This window comes from Zonotrichia albicollis, chromosome 10 (assembly GCF_047830755.1).
Source record: "Zonotrichia albicollis isolate bZonAlb1 chromosome 10, bZonAlb1.hap1, whole genome shotgun sequence".
NCBI classification, from domain to species: Eukaryota; Metazoa; Chordata; class Aves; order Passeriformes; family Passerellidae; genus Zonotrichia; species Zonotrichia albicollis.
In genome coordinates this window covers 8,232,478-8,253,145 of record NC_133828.1, presented here as the reverse complement: position 1 = coordinate 8,253,145, position 20,668 = coordinate 8,232,478, and the positions used below count along the sequence as shown (strand labels likewise).

The window sequence follows — 20,668 nt, the reverse complement described above, 5'->3', positions numbered from 1 at the left end:
CCAGCCCTGCATTAAAAGAGATTCTCTTACTTACTTCATGTATTGCTATTGCTCACAATGACAACCCAAAAGTCCTGGGTTTTCACAGCCACAATTTTAAAGTGCTTCAAATTTTTACTTTTAAAATGCAAGTTATAGATTTGCAGAAAACTTTAGGCTTCTAAGTCACTTTGGCTGAACTTAAAAATCAATATTCCACATGCAGAAGAAATTCAGTCAGTCCAATGCCTAAAGTGGGCTGTAAGTGCAGAAAGCACACTCTGCATTTCCCTTTGAGGCACAGTTAAATAAGATGCTCTGCATTCATCAAGTCTCAACTATGGACATCCTCCTCAAAACTAAAACATGCTTTATCCCGAGGAGAAAGATATCATGGAAAACACAGGCAAAAACTGGGTTAAAGTAAAATGACTCTTAGCCTGGGAGGCTGATATCTAAATTCTGCCAGAAACCTGATTGATTCTCCCATTCCCCTGTTTGAGTAATAGTTTTCTCACAAGGTGCCTGGAGTTTAATTTATCTCACTAAAGAGACTGAGTTTGCACTGCAATATTAGTGGGTCAAAGCCAATCTATATTTACAGATGTGGAAAAACAATGCATGGCTACTCTAATGATTACCAGCTACAAGTTCCCCACACAAATTGCCTATAAACTTTGTCAGATTGCAGAAACAAGCAAAGATCAAGTTGCTTCAGGTTCCTCTCAACACTACAGTGTCACACAGAAACTGTGGGGGACACATTTGATTTTTACAGCAGTAAATTAAAAATGTCATTAAGTCCAATTGCCAAAAATGTAATAATTTCAAGTTCATAGCACTGTTGTTCTCACTGCACTTCACACTTTGTTGTGAGAATTGAACAGAATTGATGCACTGAATAGACCTTGAAAGAATCCCAAATACATGAGCTCAATATTTGCAGACAGATAAATCCAAACATACTTTCATAAAAAGATACTAAAACCTAAACATACTAAACCTACTCAAATCCTTTTGCATCACACTGAAAGAGATAACAAGCAAAATTGTTCAAGTGCCAGCGAGATTTTCATAAGAAGAATAACCCTGTCCAGGGCAAAACAGACCAGGACAATGGATGGATGAGTGGCAAATGTGAGTCAGTGTCTATGAAATCTGCCACAATGGAATCAGTTAAAGAGAGCTAAAAAAGGACTAAAAGTGAAATAAACTTATATGTGTGTATATATAGCTTCATAGATGCAAACGTGTTTAAAAATGTAATTTTTATGGAACCATTATGCAAACATTTGATATGATACAGAAAGCACTGGTTTTACTGCCTCTTAATCCAAGAAAAAACATGAATGGACAACAAAATGTAAGGATTAGAAATGTAAAACTTTGGCTTTTAGAGATATTGACTTTAAGCACTGTACAGCTTACTTATCTGCCACAAAACACAACTGAGTGTTTGTTAAAGAAGTATCTAGAAAGAAAACTGACAAAAATTCAAGGATTTGGTTTAGGCAAATGGAAACAAGGCAGAATCAGCCAGCTGTGCTGCTGTTGCATACAGCTACAAGTCCAGCTACAAGTCCCCTCCTGCACAGCACTCCTTTGAAGACAATCCAATTGCTGATGAACAAATTAGAGCAGACTTAAATGAGCCTTTAAGAAGGACCATGAAGCCAGCTGGAGGTATAAACAGCAGCTCCCAAAGGAAAAGTGAACAGGCTACCCCAAATCCATCCCCTGGGGGAAGGACTGCAGCTCCAGCTGGGCACTGGGTACACTCTGTGCTGGCGACAAGTGGGGAAAGCTCAACAAGCAGGCACAGGGTGAGAATATCACCCTCCACGTGTCCATGAGCCTGCTGAAGCACACAGACACATCCCTGAGGTCTTGATGAGTAAGAAAACACAATGTGGAAGCCTGGAGGGAGCTCAGAATCTGCTGTGGAGCACCCACCATCTGTCACCATTCCAAAACGCTTCATCCACTGCTCAGCACTGCTCATGCAACAAAAATATTCGCCCTGGGGGGCTGTTGCATCCTAGGAGTAATGGTGTAGCACATTCAGTTTGGACTTGTTGATCACATTAAAGACTGCTGGCTTAGCCAGAAATGTGTTACTGAGAAAAGGCCTCCCTGTTCCACCAACATCACTATGGAAACTATGGGAATATTTAAACTTCCTCCTGCACTGCACTCAGGAGACTTTTGCTTCAATAAACAGGGAGAACTCAGGTTTATTTAGTGCCTGGTCCTCTTTCCCAGGGCTTCACACACAGAACTGATGTACTTAACCTTCCAGCATTAGGTTACTATCCAGAAATACTGATTAGAAAATGTAAATCATTCTGCTAATCTCTTTCAAAAGACACCTCGTGCAACAGATACACTCTCCCTGTGTAAATGTTTTCTAAGGATATTGATGTCTTTGTTAAATTCTTAATGCTTTGGGCTGTGGAATAAGTAAAAAATCAATAGGGACATAAATTTTAAGAAGGATTGCAATGATTAGCTGTGTGTTTGGCTATTGGTGGCAAAAGGTAGTTTGACCTCCCACTAGCTGGAATATCTGATTTCATTTTTCCTGACTTATGTCCCAATCTCTGGATTTTGTCCCATACCTAGAGATTTCAACTAGCATGGAATCAGGCTACCTCTCAATAAATACAACTAGATGTAAGTTGTTCCAAGAAGCAAGGACTCTTAAGGAAAATATATTTCAAGTATTCTGTGGAGAGAATACAACATACCTAGTAAAAATCAAAAACGTAAGGAAAAAAATGGCCAGGAAAAAAAATTTTGCAATCAGCAATGGTGATGCTTGAAGGAAAACAAGAGTCACAGGATACTGCAGAAGTCAAAAGTAACTCAATATTGTCCTGGTGTACAAAGAATGCTGGTGGAGGAAGGAAGAAGTCATTTGCAGAATCCAGTGGTGACACAAGTTAATGGCCCTGAATGCTCAGCACTGCTTAATTCCTGTTCACCATCATTAACAGTGGCACCAGTATTGATGCAGCCACAGGGATTAACTGAGCTGAGCACAAACTGCCCAGATCTGCTTCTGAGGAGGCAGAAATGTGGCACCTTGGGGACATCAATTACAGGAGACCAGAAAGGGGCACAGTCCCTGCAGCAAGTCCTCACAGTGTGCTGGGGCAGGGAGATCAGGTGAAACAGCCACTGAGTAACCTTGTTTAAAGACTAGACCAGAGCCAAAAGGAAAAATTACTGATTAAATTACCTCATTGTGGTACACACTGTGGAAGAAAGAATTTTAATGAGGACAAAACACCAAACCACTCACAAAAACTAAAACTAACGAGAAAATAAAAATTCTTCCTAAACCAAAATGTCTATTGCTGGAGAAACCACAATTCCTGGGGCAAAGGACACCATAATGCACATTATTCTTGATACAGGGGTGGTACCTCCACAACCTTTCCCTGAATGACCAATTACCCACCCACAGCTGGCTCACAGAAAATCTTTAGCATCAGCACAAACACAGCCCCAAACTCCTCCAGTCTGTTCCCTAATGAGAGAATTGAATCACTCAATCTGTTTCACAAAAACATTGCTTAAATTCTTTTGTTTAAGAAGTTATTTTAATAAACCAGTAGAATGGTATCAATCAAGCCTTTTATTCCCCTTTTTAGCAGTTTCTGAGAGAAATATCAGCCAGCCTGGAGATGCTTTATGTATCTTCTCAAATTTTCTGGGCCTTTCCCAAAACATTGTCTTCAGACTTGGCAAAACTTGGGTGTGTATTTCACACAACTTGCTGGAGTTTTAGGAAAGAAGAATTTCAGCTGAAAGCCTCCAAAGATTGGAGTGCTATCTTAGGATTTTTTTTTTTTTACTTGTTCTTCCACAGGCTGCTTTTTGCAGCACAGAGAATCAAAGTGCAACCCCCTCTGCTGCCTTTCAGAAATAAACCCTTCACAGACAAGAGACAACAAAACAACTCCCTGGCCCGGCTTCCAGCTCCAGGCTCTGCACAGACAGATTCCAACAAAAAATGAAAGCACTGTGCAGAGCTGGCACAGGTAACACTGAGCACACCCCTCTTCACTTCTGCCCAAGAGCATTAGTTGATTAATTAATTAATTAACATCACAGCAAATTCATGAGCACCAAACAGCCCCTACTACACCACCAGGGCTCTCCTGCACTATGGCTGCACTCCAGGTTGGCCACTTCCTACTCTCATCTCATTTAGGGAATAAAATATATTTTCACTCTTAATATCCATCCCTGATTGCAAGGGTAACACCAACACTCATAGATGTGTAATTCTTAAAGAGGTGCTTCTTTGTTTCTTCAACTCAATTTCTGGAGCAGAATCTCTTCTGTTACTGCTCAGTGCTGGATTATTTCTTGCATTGACCCATATCCACTGACAAGCATCACAACACACTCAGCTCTGTTAAAACAAGCTCGTGTTTATCTCACACACAGGAAAAGCTTCTTTTAAGAAATGCCAAGTGTTTTAAACCATATTTTTACTGCACAAACTTGGCATATCTGCTACTGTGAAATCTGTGTGCTGTGCTTCCCAAACCACTTCCATTTCTATCATAAATCATTTAAAAGCAGTTTCAACCACCTTCATGGCAGGTTTCCCAGGCCCACTGTTTATTTCATGTTTTAGGATAGACAAGAGGCAAGAGGGACCCAAGGGAAGCAGCAGCTCCAGCACTGGCCACTGCCTGCACATTTCACTCCCCAGGTGACAAAGGCAGTGTACAGCATGAGAAACGTGCCAGGGACAGCCACAGGTAAAATTATGGGCAGACACTCTCTCAGTTGCTCTTTAAGGAAAGAAAACATGTTATGAGAAGCTGAAGTAATATTTCTTCAGCCAGGTAATATCTTTCCATGTAAACTGTAATACACAGTCTACAAAACATGACAGTGAAACCACTCATCAACTGTAAAGTAGGAATGCTTCAAATTTTTTTTTCCTTTTTTTTTGGAGAGACTACTAAACAAAATAAATGTTTTCAAAATAAATGTGAGGAGCAGAAGGATTTCCTCCCTAAACCAATCCCATGTTTCCTCTGATGTTCAAAATGGGTGTCATCACCTGCTCTCTTTTCTCCTCACTGCATGAAAATAAAGATGCCCATATAAGAACTAGCAATTAATTAGCAAATGACAGCTTCTGCTGAGGCTAATATAGGAAATCTGGAAACACCATAAAACACAAAAAAAAACCCACCAAGTAAATAAAGTTAATGCAAAGGCTTGAGTTAAAAAAAACACCTGGAGTGAAAATATTTCTGAATTGGATGGAGTGGTTTATTATAATGTCCAAAGAAACAGATTAAAACTGTAAAAGGAGAAGAAACAAACAAACAAAAAAGATGAAGAATCTTTGCCTTGAAAATATACATGTGTATTGAAAAATTATTTGCTTTGAAAATTAAATCTGAACGGGGTGTGCCTGCTTGGCACAACCCTGGATTTTATGGTGGAAAAAGTGATAAACCTAATTCCAAAACAGGGGTTTACAATAAGAGAAAAAACACACACACACACACACACACACACACACACACACAAAAACCACACATACAGGCTCAGGTGATTTAAAATATATGAAAAATCCTGTCATTGTGCTGGCTATGCACCCATCTGCCACTGCCACCAAGGAGCCAGTTCACTCCATCATGTCCAGCAAAGATTGGCAAAGAATGTCTGGACAGAAAAAAATGCAAGAGATTCATATATTCACAGAGAAATACACAAAAATATTCTGAATTTTATTGTCATTTACAGCTATAGTCCCTGGAACAGGAGATGTAAGTACAGACCTCAGTAAAAGAATGCAAATCTGTTGAGTCCTCAATATTTCCCTAAGGGCAGCACACACATTTCTAAGTAACTTGAGAGAAATTGGGAAAATATCCTGAAAAAATTCTTCACTCTGCCCCAGCTGTCAGTTTCAACCTGACACATTCACATTCATTATTCACTGGCAGCATTTTAAATTCTTATTTCCTATTAGAAAACCTGAAGATCAATAATGCTAGAGGGAGATGTACTCTCATTCAAGGTCTCCAAAACAAACCAGACAACTGGAATGCCTTCTGAAATTAAACATTTTTCCAGCTAGCAGGGATTGGACTGGTTAATGGTTGTGTGCACTCTCCACCACGTCCTTTTACAGCCAAAGTAATCAGATTTAAAACTGACAAAGTTTAGTGCCCTACTAAATCATTTACAACAAAATTACTGGCTATCATCCCTATTTTCTTATTCTTTCTATGTAAATTCTTTCAAAGAGAAAAAAAATCAAAGTCATGTTAAAAAAATATATATATTGCCTTTGAAATAAACCAAAATAGAAAGAAAAAAAAAATGAAGAAGAAATCTGGATATCTGCACAGGTACATCTTCACATACTATATAAAATGGGAATATATTTTGTCACTTTTAAGACTAGCTCATAGTGTTTCTTTTATTTCCTCAGCAACATCTGATTATCTCAGATAAAGACCAACATCTCCTCTCCAACTTTAGACATTTGCATAATTATTAACTTTGGTGGCAAGCCCATAAAATTGTGGACTCAGTTTCAAGCAGGAAAGGAAATGGACTGTAAAAAAAATCTGCATTTAAGGGCTGCTCTTATTAAAGAGCAGTCTAGAAATAGCTGCATGGGGATGGAGTTTGTAGTGGGAGAGCTTTCAAACAAGGAAGAAATAATGCAAGATTGGAAGATAATGTCAGAGAAATGCAAAGATCAGTAGGGAAAGTTTCATTAAAGGGCAGCAGTTAAATACCAGGCCTTACCTAAGGACACAGTGATTCATCCACCACTTGAAATCCTTAAATCTTTCTTTTTGTTTTTCTACAAAACATGATCCAGACCCTGAAGACACTGCTTACAGCAGGAGCCACTTTTTCAATCTCTATCCCCACCCCTTCCCAGGAGGGAAAGATGATAAAACTTTCAGGTGGATACAAATTATCCCATTCCAAGAAGAGCAAAAGGTAGTAAGTAGCTATTTATTTTCTGCTAAAATCATCCTGTGCAGAGTTCACTTATCCTGCCAATATCCAAAGAAAGTGCCAAATGCTCCCCTCCAGGTCCACAGTAATGAATCTGAACTTATATATTTCATTTTCAATGCATATAATGCCATCACTGCAATGCCACAGTGCCAGGAAATAAAGTCTTAAAAAACAAAAATAGAAGCAGGAAGCAGAAATGCTGCTTTGCAAGACTACTCCTTGGGTTTTTTTATTGCCCAATAAATTGGATATCATTAACTATACTGGCTATTAAAAAAAATCCCAAAACCTATAAATATTTTTTCTGTGTTTATCAAAAATACTAAAAAATTTATAAAACCTTAATTACTCCCACTTTTTCTTTACTTCTCATACACACACACATACTCTAATAAACAAAATGTTCTTTTTTCCTGTTTTTTTGTACTATTGGACTTCACTGTTTCTTTGGCCAATAAATTCAGGAGAACACCTGAGTTTAAAGTAAAAAGCTTAGAAGTTTTCACACTGACTCAGAAAACCATCATTGTAGGAAGACTGGATATTAGTACCAGTGTACTGTTAATAAAACACAGGGTCTTTCTCTAATAAATAGCATTTCTAATATTATTTTCAAGAGATGGAAAAGTTCATACCTGTACAATCTCATAAATACAATCTCATACCTTTTACACTGGATTGTTTACAATAATTTTTTGCACGACACTAATGCAAATTATATTTTTGCATGATGCTAATAAAATTCTATTTCACTGCAGGAGCTTTTAAAGATGGATTTTGAAGACCACAGGAAAAACCTGTATCCAAGCAAGAGTTTAGCATCAAATTCTGCATTTCTTTTTTACCACATCTGGAAAACTCATAAAAGAAGCTTTGCTGTTATTACAGGCTGTAGAAGAGAGTTAAGAAATACAATTAACTACATGTTTTATAGCTTCACCAATATTTAATGTAGCTCCATCCACAGCCTTTTAGTTTTATTGTCCTGGGTTTTGAAATTAGTACTACTTTTATGCATAGAATATTATGCACATGTTATGAGGAACTACTAGAGTTCTTAGGAGAATAATCTCATGGATTTTTTAAGTAACAAGAGGAATGGATAGAACCAGCATAACGATGTTCTTCCACTGTGTACTTCCCTGCTTTTAGTGACCCCTTTAGTTTACAATACTGGGTCTGGGATAACTTTATTTGATAATTAGGACCAGTGTTTTTCAGACAGGGTGGGGTCATAAGCAGCTGTTTTGTGAATTTAACAGAGAAAAGCAAATTGAAAACCTGCTTTTATGATTTCATTAGCAAAAACACAAGAAACTGCTCCTCCTGGCAATAGAACTGTTCCAGCTTTACCCAGTATCACTTTTTTTTTGCACTGACTGTAGACAGAAACCAGTCCAAAGAAGAAACTAAGGGCAACTCAGCAGAGGTGAGAGGAAACTAAACTGAATGTCCCTTCTCTTAGCCCTGAACTAATGGCTAACAAAAAACACCAGAGCAGGTGCTGGGGAAAAAAAAAGATTGACCATACTTTTCTCCTTTTTATGCTTTTGCTTTTAAATGCACTTATGTTTATTATAGCCACTTCATTCTTCAGAATTTATCACAAAGCAATAATTCAATCACAAAACTCCCTACTAAGTAAAGCAGTTCATTTAGTAAATCAGAATACTAAATACAATTTGTAGTCATCAGAAAATTATGTACAAGTATATTGTAAAAGTATAAATGACTTTTATTGAATTATATTGAAATATTCAAGTCTTTTCCAAATTCAAGGCAACCAGTTCCCAAACCCCAAAGTTCAGACATTAATAGAGTTGATTTTCCTGTGAATCCACAAACAAGATCCAGTTGTTAAACACAATTCTTCATCACTGATTCCAACTGAGTCAGGAGCATGAACAGATCATTTTAATGGGTTTCTACTAGACAGAGCTTTAAAATTAGAAAGCCACTTCAAAAATTAATGCAAGAGACGTGATTCAGAGTAAGAAGGAAAACTGGGACACTGGCCAATTTCAAGAGGGTTTGAAATTTTAACCGATTTTATTTTTTTTTTTCCTCAGTGACTGGATAATATCATTCAAGAGTTAAAATTTTTACCTAGTTTCAAATTAAGTAAGAGTTTATGAACTTACCATTAATCCATTTGGCTTCTGGATTATGAACTACGAACTCTTTTCTGAAGAGATCTTCCAAGGATAATCTGTTTTCTGATGAATTTGCAAGTTCATCTAAAATAAACACAGCAAGTTCATTTTAGATAAATATTGGAAACAACATATTCTCTGTTGTTTGCAAAACACTGGCATTATAGAACCATGATAACAATACCTTGCTCTTTTGGGTTTTTTCACAACAAGTACAATTATCATTTTTGTTTAGCAAAATTTCAGGAAACAAAGAATTAGTACCTTTTGGACAGGAAAACTACAGGATTTAGTGTTTGGCTATTTATTATACTGAGACTTTAAGAGCAAAGCTCTTCCTTACCACAGCCCCATGCCACAAAAAATTACAAACAACACCAAAATTTCCTGGCCAAAGAATGTTGGCCATATTGAGTACCATACACTGAGAGAAACTAGATAAAAATCTTCTGCGAGTAAATTTGGAACCAACTTCACCTATTCCACAACTTAAAATTTTAAAAAATCTACATGCACATTTCATAGCCTGTGCTTGCTTTCTAGTGACAGGAACACCATAACTTGGCTAGCAGCCTTGTATTTTTCCCAAACACAACCCAGGAACACTGTGCTCCTGAACATTAGCCAACACTCACTTACAAAACAGAACAAAATAAACCAAAATTATTTTCCTGCATCTAAAATCATCTCCACACTTCAGAAAACTAAAAAAGGAGCTCTGCTAAATATCAGTCTTCTTGTGCTGTAAGCTATAAAAATAAGTATTGAAGATTTCAATAGTGAAGATTCAAGAGAGAACTGCTGCACTAACAGTGGTAATGTTGAACCATTACTATTAAAGCAAAAGTTTTAGTGTCAAAAGACAAAACCACCAAGTTTCCAAGCAATAATCACTGCCAGCAGCTTGCACCTCACCTGACTGCTTTGGGCTGTTTAGAACAGAAAAAAGATGCCAAAAGCTGTGCTGGTTGTTCCCTCTGCAAAAAGATGCACCTGTGCACTGCTCACACAACCAGCCCAATGTCCTGCCAGGTTTTTAAAATAATTTTATATTATTGGGCAGGTTACCATAAATTACTGCACTCTTTCTCTTCTCTATGAGCTTTTCTTTCCTTCTTTGTGTTAGGGAGATTTTGTTCTTTTAGATATTAAGCAGTGCTCTGGTGACAGGCATATACAAAGAGAATATCTGCCATCACAGCAGTCAAGCATCTTTGTTACCTTTGTGTCAACCCATGAATGCTACCCGGACATTTTTAACAAAGAATCCTGCTTTGCAAAGGTGATATCCTGTAACATATTTTGGATGAAAATGTGACCCTTCAAAGAGAATAAAGTCAATCAATAGTTTTGTTATTGGTCTTTATTCAGCCAAATTTCTCAATTAGAGGGCCAGCAGAAAGCTTACTGGAATCAACAGCAATATGTTATTTTTGCCTTTGAATGTCAGCACGGCCTGCTGCAGCCACTTCAGCTGATATTAATAAAAGTGCATCCTTGGTGTCCTGAAAAGAAACTCCCTTTTAATGCACATCATGAATTTACAATGGACCCAAGGCCATCCCAGCTGCTCACTCCACAGCTCTGCTGCATTTTTCACGTTGCTCCCTCCCAGGTGGCAGCAGGGCTCTGGAAGCACTCACCCACTGCAGTCAACTCCTCTTGCACTCCATGTCTTGTAAGGATCCTCCCTCATAAGACAAACACTAATCCTAAAACAAGCTTTTTCCCTCTTCCTACCTTCCAGGAATCAAAATAGCCTGTTTAGGTTTGTTTTTATTTTTCATCTGCCAGTCCAGCATGGGACACAATATTGCACTTGCAGTCTTACTGGGGCTTTACAGCAGAGCAACATTATCTCTCTTGATTTACACCTAATCCCTCTGTTTACACATCGTGGGACCTTGTTAGCTCTTGCTCCTGCCACACACTGTGTTTTTATCTTCAAAGTGAGCACATGATGTTATGTGTGCTCTGCTCAGCTCCACAAACACGTTCCTGTGTCTTCAGAACACTGCTCCTGCCTTAACAGCAGCAAACACTGGGCTCTCCTCATGCCCATTATCCCCTTTTTCCACAGCCTTACTGACAACCTTACCCTGCACAGGCTGTTTTCCACCACCTATTTGGATTCCACACATCCTGCTCCTGATGCTGTTTGTAATTCCAAACGTGTTCCCCTTCTAACCTCACCTGAGTCTGTTTCTACTCATTGTGACCCTTTATTTCCTGCCAGTTTGCCAACTAGCAATCAAGCCCACACAAGCTGTTATGCTGTCAAAGATTGCCTTACCTATGACAGATTTTTTTTTCCAACTGCTTAAATAAAAATCACTAAAATAATACATCAGCTGAGCACAGAGAGGCTATTCGAGAAGGAAGGAACACCAGTCTGTTTGCTATCACATCCCTGGCAAGAAATCTCAATATAAATTGGATTTTAAAGTAAATTTAAAATTATAGTTAGCATTTGTAAACTGAAAAAAAAAGGTATCTTCTAGCAACTTTAAAAGATGTTTTAGAAGTTTGGTTTGTTTATTTCCTAATGGTAATTTTTAACCAAATTAGAGTCCTGTTTGTAACTCTTAACTCCACCTTTGCCCTCTGCCAATATCTCAGATGCCCAGTTTATCTATAACAGGATGAATTACACATCCTGGGAACCCTCAAAACATCAGTGGGTTAATCTGTATTGAGCACAAGCACAAATTAATTTTACCCCACCACATTTATACTCAGAGGCAGGGGAGAACAGGAGGAGTGGCCCTCTGTGTCAGGGACCAGCTGGAATGCATGGAGGATGGATGGATGGATGTGGATGGATGGATGGATGGATGGATGGATGGATGGATGGATGGATGGATGGATGGATGGATGGATGGATGGATGTGGATGGATGGATGGATGGATGGATGGATGGATGGATGGATGGATGGACAGACGGACAGATGGATGGGTAGATGGGTGGATGAGGTGACCTGACCTTATGGTCAGGATTAAAGAAGGGACAGGGATAGGTGACATCATTGTCACCTTGGGGGCTGCAGCAGGCCACCCCAGCTGGGAGAGCAAGGGCAGGGTCCTCACATCCACAAGCCCTGGTCCTTGTGGGTGACTTTGGCCACCCCAATACCTCTTGGGGGGACAGCACAGTGGGGTATAACCAACCCAGCAGGTTCCTGGAATGCACTGTTGGTAACTCTTCTCCAAGTGACAAAGACAAGGACATGGACCTGTTGGAGCAGGTCCAGAGGAGGCCACAAAGATGCTCAGGGGGCTGCAGCATCTCTGCTGTGGAGACAGGGGGGCTCCATAGGGGGACTCTGCTATGAGACTGAGAGGGACTTTTGGGCAGTCATGGAGTGACAGGAAAGTGGAACTTTCTTTAAACTGAAAGAGTGCAGGTTTAGATTGGGGAATTCTTGGATTCTTCCCTCACAGACTGGAGAGGTCCTGGCACAGGGTGCCCAGAGCATGCCCCATCCCTGGAAGTTCTCAGAACCCTGACAGGGCTTGGAGCCACATGGGATAGTGGAAAGTGTCCCTGCCCATGGCAGAGTGATTGGAATGAGATGATCTTTAAGGTCCTTTACAACCCAAACTAATCTTTGATTCTAGGATGTACCTGTTTCATTATAAAGACTTCCTTTTACTACTGTGCATTTATTACATTGCAAAATAGCCTACTGTCTCTTTTTCATTTCCCTGTAAATTTTATTGAATTATTCCTTAAAGGAATGATATTTCCAATGTTCTCAGACTATTTACCTCAAATTTCTGTATTTCAGTCTGAAATTGGATAGATAGATAGATAGATAGATAGACAGATAGACAGACAGATAGATAGATATAAATATACATATATATGTATATATGTGCAGCAAATGACACAGATTACAGAGACACAAACAAAATCAAATGCTAAAGACTAAACGACTACTTCTTAATTGTACATCCAATTAAAAACAGTTCCAGTACTGGCATGGATTAATTCAAAGTGACAAACCTGTTTGTGCTTACTAAACTAGAAGGCTCCAAAACTTGAAATTAATGGCCTTGCTACTTTTCATGAGTTTACAGGATATTATTTTTGCAGGTTAAATATAGTCTAAACACCTCATAAAATCTGCCTTCTAACTTAGCAAATAAAACTAATAATTATGTACTGTAGTATGCCATTAACTGAAGCTCCCTACTGACTTTGCTGTGGAAAAAAAAAAGGTTTTATGCTAGAAATTAGGATAAAGGCTTGATGTTAAATTCCATCTGAAAAAAGAAAAAAACGCCACTAGTAAATGGTATGCAAACTAGCATGTGTAACTGGGAATTAGCATAGCTCACTTTGTGTTATCATGACAAAGGAAGAAAACTTGCCAGAAAATAGTTGGATATCAAAACCTGCCTGCCAATTACAGTAGGTACAGGGAGCCCATACAGAATTGAACAGAAACCTGAAACTGCTTGCAGTAAATACATCCATATCACCAAAAAAAAAAAAAAAAATTAGTTTGCTTTCTTTTCCTTTAAGAGTAGTATGAGAGAGAGTATGGAGAGGTCAGTCCTAACCCTGAACAGTTTATCTACTGGACAAAATCCAAACGGATTCTCTTCCCAGAGCTTGATTTTACTCAACCCTTTCCACAAATAAAAAGTGTTTTCTGACCATTTGTCTGACCTAAATATTTTCTAAAGTAATTTTTCTGAAAAAGTGTCCTTTTTTTTCTATCATGAGTGAGTTTTGCTTGAGTGTCTGACTAGGCAGGTGCCACTTTGCTCAACAGCAAGTGCACATATCAGTAGGCATGGTTTAAATGCCAACATCAATATCTCACTAATCAAGACCTAGAAAAAGCATTTGAGTTTTCCACACCTTCTGAAACTGTAAGTTAACATGAAAGTAGAAATACTGACAGTCCCAAAAGGAAAAATACACCTTTAAGAATTGTGGCAAAACACCTGTACAGGGGAGGCCAAATCCATACAACTCTTAGGCTGTTCTTAAATGGTTTTTCATACAAAACTTTCAGCTGCTAATACTTTCAATTGAACATTTGTCAGTTCTGAGACACAGATCAACAGTGGCTCATAAGACAGGTCTTCAGATAATTCCTACAATGTGGAACTGTCATGATGCAAAGCAAGAACCAGCTGATTCAAAAGGCAGGAATGATTTAAAGGCACTGTTATCTAAAAATCTACCCACGACTATTTCAGTATATGCAGGTGTGAGATGAAACCTCAAAAGCATAAAATAGAATAAAAGCAGCAGAAGAAAGGTGCCTGTGTTATATTTATACTGACATACAAACCAAATGATGGCATCTGTGTCTCTGCATTGGCCACTAATTCCCAGTATAAAGATAGATTTACAAGATTATTTCCAAGGTATTTTCTTTTGCCTTCTCTTAAATAGTTCTCCAGCAATCCACTCCAAATTTTAAACAGAAATCACTGGATTTATAATGCAGTTTCCCCAGAGAGACTTCCAAGTCTTTCCACTCCAGTCCTCTGCTTTAACAAGGGCAAGTTCATTATTTGGCATCTCTTTGCATTTTCTTTATCATTGCACTTCTCTAATTTTGAAGAAAACCAGCAAGGATATTTGCCTGCAAGACTTCTTCTCCCAGGTAAGGAGCAGTGTAGCAATTTCTACTTGCTGGGAGCAGTGGGGTTTATTTAATGGACTCCTTAGTCCATGGGGCTCACAGAGAGTTCCTGAGCCCCAACAAGTGGTTAATGGGCTGAGAGTCCATTCAGACTCTGCCACTAATGTTGTACATCACTGGATTATTTACTCTTCCACTTTTCCATCTTTTTTGTTGAGAACACTCAGACATTTATAAAGATTGTGAGTATTATCATAGATTAAAAGCAAGATGAAATTATCAGAAATGTTACTAATATTGTTGACACAATACATTTACTCAAACCACAAACATAATTGTAACACAGAGGTTTTAGATTTAAACAAAAACCAGGATATTAATAGGTCAAAATACATCTCTTATTTCAACAAAAATCCTGCCTAGTATTGTATAGTCAAGTTACATTTCATGTAATAAAAGATAATACAAAAAGAAAATCAAGAATTTCCTTTTAGTTTAGCATAGTTTCTATCTTTAGTGGAATCTGAAGCCTCTTTGAAGCCTTTTGCAAATGAATTACATTTCTTTTAAAAACATGCTGTCCCATATGGAAGCATTGATCCCTCTATGGAAAGGCAGGAAAGCTGTTGTTCAAAATCTGAGAGAAGTCAAATGACAGCTGTTAGTGTACACAGAACTAAGAGCTTCTTATATTGTGGACAAAACAACGTGTAAATAATTACAGGCAAAAGAGATCATTGCTGTTGTGTTTGGCATATCAGTAAGTACACGTTTGCCTCCAAAAAATACCAGTGAAACAATCATGCTTCTGAGCCATAACCATCTGAAATTATCATCATTTCCATAAAAAGAAGCAGCATGATGTACAGTGTTTAGGGGAATTTACATGAAATCTAAGAAGCACCCATCCATACAGGCAGAACTAAATAGGGAGAGAACTCTCTGATGCTCAAAACAGTACCAGAAATGAACACTGAAACATCCCAGGGTAACAAATGACATTTGCACTGAATATCTTCATTCAGACCTGTTATATTTTATGAGAAGGATTTTCAAACCCAAATATTTATAATAACAAATTAGCATCAACTTGGAACTGAGCATTTCACAATATCCAGATGTGAGTGGGGGTCTCTACTTTTTTCCTCCCCTCAAATACTGAACATCCCAATGTGATCTTAACACATGTTCATGACAAAGAAGTGTCAGCTATAATGCTTAGAATAGCAAAATATCTGCTTCCTAAACCACTAATAATTCATAATAATCAAACAAATTAATAACAAAAGTGAAGGAGGAACAGCAATAATTACGGTCAAAACAGGAAAATTATCTATCCTACCATACACCTCAAAGCTTTCCATGGTGAGCATTTCCAAGCCCAGTTTTGCAGAGCTAGATTGTTCTGGGAGAAAAGTTTTCATTCCTATCAAGCTTCACAGTCTCTATGGGATATCTCAGAGCATCTGAGCTGACAGAACCAGTTTCCACTTGCATGACTTCAACTGAAATGTAGGTCCCAGCTTACACAAGTTTTCAACCAAGATCTCTGGATTTTGAAACAGCCTCAGAGATGTTGTAATTCACTGAGCTTTTTTAATATATTTTTTTTAAGTTAACATTCCCCTAGGTTGTTTATTCTGTTTCCATGAGTGCCTTCAAGGATTTCAGCTTACGTTTTACATCATTAATAATTCTATGTAGATATAAGAGCCACAACTGAAAGTTATTATTGTAGGTTCCAGCAAACACTTGATATTTCATAAGTCTTCAAAAAAAGGGAAACATCCTCCTTGAAACAAAAAACAGTTTTCTACCTTAGAGTGTACTAGGATACACTACCATGTGCTCTCAAAATCTCTTTTTTCTTATTCCCTGAAGAAGGCTCCTATTCACTGAGACTACAGCAGCACAACTTTGCTTTTATTTCTCTCAACTTGATCTAAGTGGAAATAAGCAAACAGTTATTTTGGACAGCACCCTGCATAAGGAGTAGATATTTATACAAAACAGAGGAAGCAGACTATCCCATAGTGTTCCTGCCTTCTCTTTCCAGCTGCCTCATCCCCTCTGACAAGCAAAGCTTTCTGATCCTTTTCTATTTATCCTCAGCACCTTCCTTTAAAGCAGCAGCCCTGTGCTGCTGTACTTGCTCATGCACAGCTTCCCTCAGTGATTGCATCTCGTGGCCAAACAGCCTGGAACCATTATTTACTGAAAAGAGCTTCATTAACTTTCTGGTTTACACAAACTGAGCACTTCCATGGCAGAATATTTGCCGACCAATATTTACTATCCAGGCATGCCATGCAAATCAGGTACTTTACACTCCAACTTTTAAAACTGGCAAAAGGATTCAAAGTTTGGGGTTTTTTTAAACTTGTGGAGATTTTTCTCTTTTTGTCTACTTCTTCTCTTTTTTGTCTACTTCTTCTTGCCCTCTCCCTTTTTTTCTCTGTGACTGAGCCATTACTTTTCCGTTGTTGTTTCTGAAAGAAAGAACTTGTGCATGTACAGATGGAAGATCCATGTTCACGATTCAGTGAGAAGTTGCATTCCATGGAATACAATTTTCTCTTAGCTCATCTCTGAATCTGAAATTACACAAAAAACCAACAAAACACTCTTGCTCACACTTGCTGAGGCTCAAGGCAGACACAACCCTAAGGATTGCCAACTCCAAATATTGCTAACTCCAAATATTTCTGCTCCCCAAGGCCTCCAGCAGCTCCCGAGTCCCTACAGCACCAAATTTACAACAGCCACAAGTTAAGAATGCTCAAAGTCAAGAGACACTTTAACATCCATTGCTTTATGACTGCATTATGAATCACAGACCTTTAAGAAGATAAAATAAAGAAGAAGGTTACCTGGGGTTAAAAGAATGACAGACATGGTGATGAGTGAACAAACAACCAGAATCACCAGCAGCGCAATTGCAATTCCCTTCCAGTTCCTCTGCGGAGGGCTGTTACTTCCAAGTTCCTACAGGAATGGAAAAAAGTGAAATAAAAGGAAAAGACCACATTTCTCAAACACACATTTCCAGAACTATTAGCAACAGGAATATTGCTCTGTGCATGCTCATAATGTGCATGGGAGGTGATCATGATCTCTCCCCTCTCCACAGCACACAGAGTCATCCAAAGGTGTGCAATTCTCATGCTTTTTTAATAGATTTTTTTCTTTTTTTTTAATATATATATGCAATTTTGTACCCCTAAGAGACAATCCAATGATGTTATGCAAGCTGTCCAAAATACAACTGGTGTTAAAATGTCCTGAACATAAACTTCAGGACAATATCAACTAGCAGTTTATAAGATAATTACAGAAATGAAATGTAGCAATTTACTGTAATTCCACCTAACATGGTATGGACCATAAAGGTTTAAATACACATCCTTTTTAATGCACACTATTAAACTTATTTGTAATAGAAAGCATTAGCAAAACTGCCTGAGGCTGCATCTATTCCATCTGAAGCTACAAGCTCTTTTTCTCTATGCAGTAGATCAACTGTAAACTGCTCCCCTCTTAGTTATAAAAAAACAACAGCAGCTTATAACAAATGTTAAATGAATGCTTCTCTAAGTACCAGTGCACTTAAGCCTCCACCCTCTGTGCTACATGTTTAACTCCTGCCAGGCACCATTTACATATTTTCAATCCTAGCCATGCACTGCCCACATTCCTGGTACAGTTTGAGACCAAACAGCACATAAACAGCTAAAAACACATTGACAAAACTAGTGCAATTGTTTCTTACAACCCCGACACTCCCTCAGAGAAAACAGTATTTTATCTATCTAGATTTGGCAAGCAGAAATGTTTCTCTACCACAATTGCACGTGCCTTTAATTACTAATAATTTTATTTCATAAACAATCATTAATAATAATAAGCAATGAATTATTAATTAAATATGCTAATTTTTGCTATGGTAAATCCTTTAATTTTATTTTGCTATAATTAAATGCTATGATAGGATTGTAAAAAAAAAAAAAAAAAAAAAAAAAACCAAAAAAAAACCTCCTGCTATGTTTTACAAGCTTTCAAAAGCATGGTAAAATTTTTTCACATTCACATTATTTCATTTTGTATTTCTGGGTTATAATGAGTGTGAAATGAATAAGTCTTAACAGAGAGGGGCAATTTTCTTGTGCCTTCTTGGCTCACATGCGCCACTTCAGCATCACAGCATTGCCCACAGCAGCAATTGTGTCTTTAACTTCTTAAATGTTGTTTTTTTAACTCCTTGCCAGTTCATTTCTACCTATAAAAGACACCTTCTCTCCCTGGTTCTCTCTTCCAGAAAATAAAAGGGGAATTACCCAACACAGGCTCTAACCAATCCCATGGGGAATTCTCACAGCCGTCCTCAGCACATCACAGCTCCCAGCAAGGAATGTCCCCACATCTGCCACCCATCATGCTGCCCAGCCTACCTGAGATTGCTCATTTTTGAGATTTTTACTCTCATCAGAGCGGCAGAGCAGCCATTCTGTCTCCTCAGGGCAGCCCCTACCATGGCTTCAGCACTCAGGGGGAAAAATGGTGTAAACAGGAACTCCTGGCATGCATCCCCTTTCTCCACCCCATTGCCCCTGCTTCCCAACCACTTTCAAGCTTGCCTGCTTCCCTCATTTTCCTTCCTCCCTTGTGAAATGCTAATTACCACAGCCTGTGTGGCCTTAGACATTGCAGGGATCCACAGCTTTTCCACAAAAACACAGAATTTCCTGCGTCCTGCAGGTGAACTCAGATCCAAGCTATGATTTTCCCTTAAGTAAGGATTATTGTAATAGCACAGTCTAGGAAACACAAACTTATTCTAGAGCATCACAGTGTTACCCTTATTTAAATGACATCTGACAGTCCAGTTTAAGACAGGAACTAGAAGCTCACAGAACCAAGTGCTGGTGAGAAAACTTTAGTTTCCCTGAGAGAATTGTAAAACCCTATTCCAAAAAACTTAAAATGACAGAAGCTGGACAACTTGATGAATGCCAAAGCTTCTAAAAAATGTACCAAGTTCTTATTATTCACAAGGTTCTTCTCTTCAGACATGAATATTGTTCAGTTTCTAAAAATAAAGCTTCATTTTAAATACTTCTGCAAATCTGTGAAAGGAGAATGCCAAAGAGATGAATCAAGTACTGAGCATACAAAGCTTAATGGTACCCACAGTGAGAAAGAAGAGTTTCCAGCTAGCTGAAAACTTGGGGAATGGCACAAAAAGGACTATCAAATTAAGATATTCAGTTTTAATATTTGAATAAAAATTACAAGTTGTATCAAATTATTATATTGGAAATTATTAAAGTCATGATGATGTTATTGAGTGACAACATTCTTGTAAGACATTTATGAAGTTACTGAACACAGTATTAGAAAATTGAAATATTAGAAATATTGATGAAATATGAAGAAAAATTGAAATTAAGTTAAATGAAATATTAGCAAAATTACTATAATGAAGTTAATTCATAGCACAGTCTCTATCGAGGGCATCTCCAATTAACTTTTTTGATGCTAACCAATGCAACTCTTAGGCTGTAGCCTACAAAGTTTTAAAACAGTGGAAGCTGCAGTCCTTCAACAATAAAACATTTTTAGCCTCGTGCTGCTTTGAAATGGCCACGAGCAAAAGGCAGCTAAAGAGATCTCTGGGCTGTGTATCAGTGGCAAGGCAGAAGCTGTGATTTCTGAGTGTGACAAGAAGATAGAGCCCTTCAAGAGGAAACACCACAGAGAGCCATACAATGAGAAGCTTTTGACATGTAGTTTCCCCATAACTATCTGCTAACTGGCACATGACAACAATGCAGACACAGATGGAGATTTAAGCATTTAATCTCCCAAATAGGCTCTTTTATTAATGTGGTTTGAAAAAACACCAGCTCTTGA

The 20,668-nt window shown here is 38.1% G+C and overlaps 1 protein-coding gene across 3 annotated transcripts in view; it reads right to left on the bottom strand.

Moving 5' to 3' along the window:
* DPP10 (dipeptidyl peptidase like 10) overlaps nucleotides 1-20,668 on the bottom strand; it is a 435,086-nt gene that overhangs the window by 176,684 nt on the left and 237,734 nt on the right. For all 3 annotated transcript variants that reach the window (XM_005487922.4, XM_005487921.4, XM_074547941.1), the window contains exons 2-3: nucleotides 17,629-17,743; nucleotides 9,141-9,236 (exon numbers count right to left, since the gene is read on the bottom strand). In XM_005487922.4, coding sequence (XP_005487979.2) covers nucleotides 9,141-9,236; nucleotides 17,629-17,743 — 211 coding nt within the window. The remainder of the gene's footprint in view (nucleotides 1-9,140; nucleotides 9,237-17,628; nucleotides 17,744-20,668) is intronic.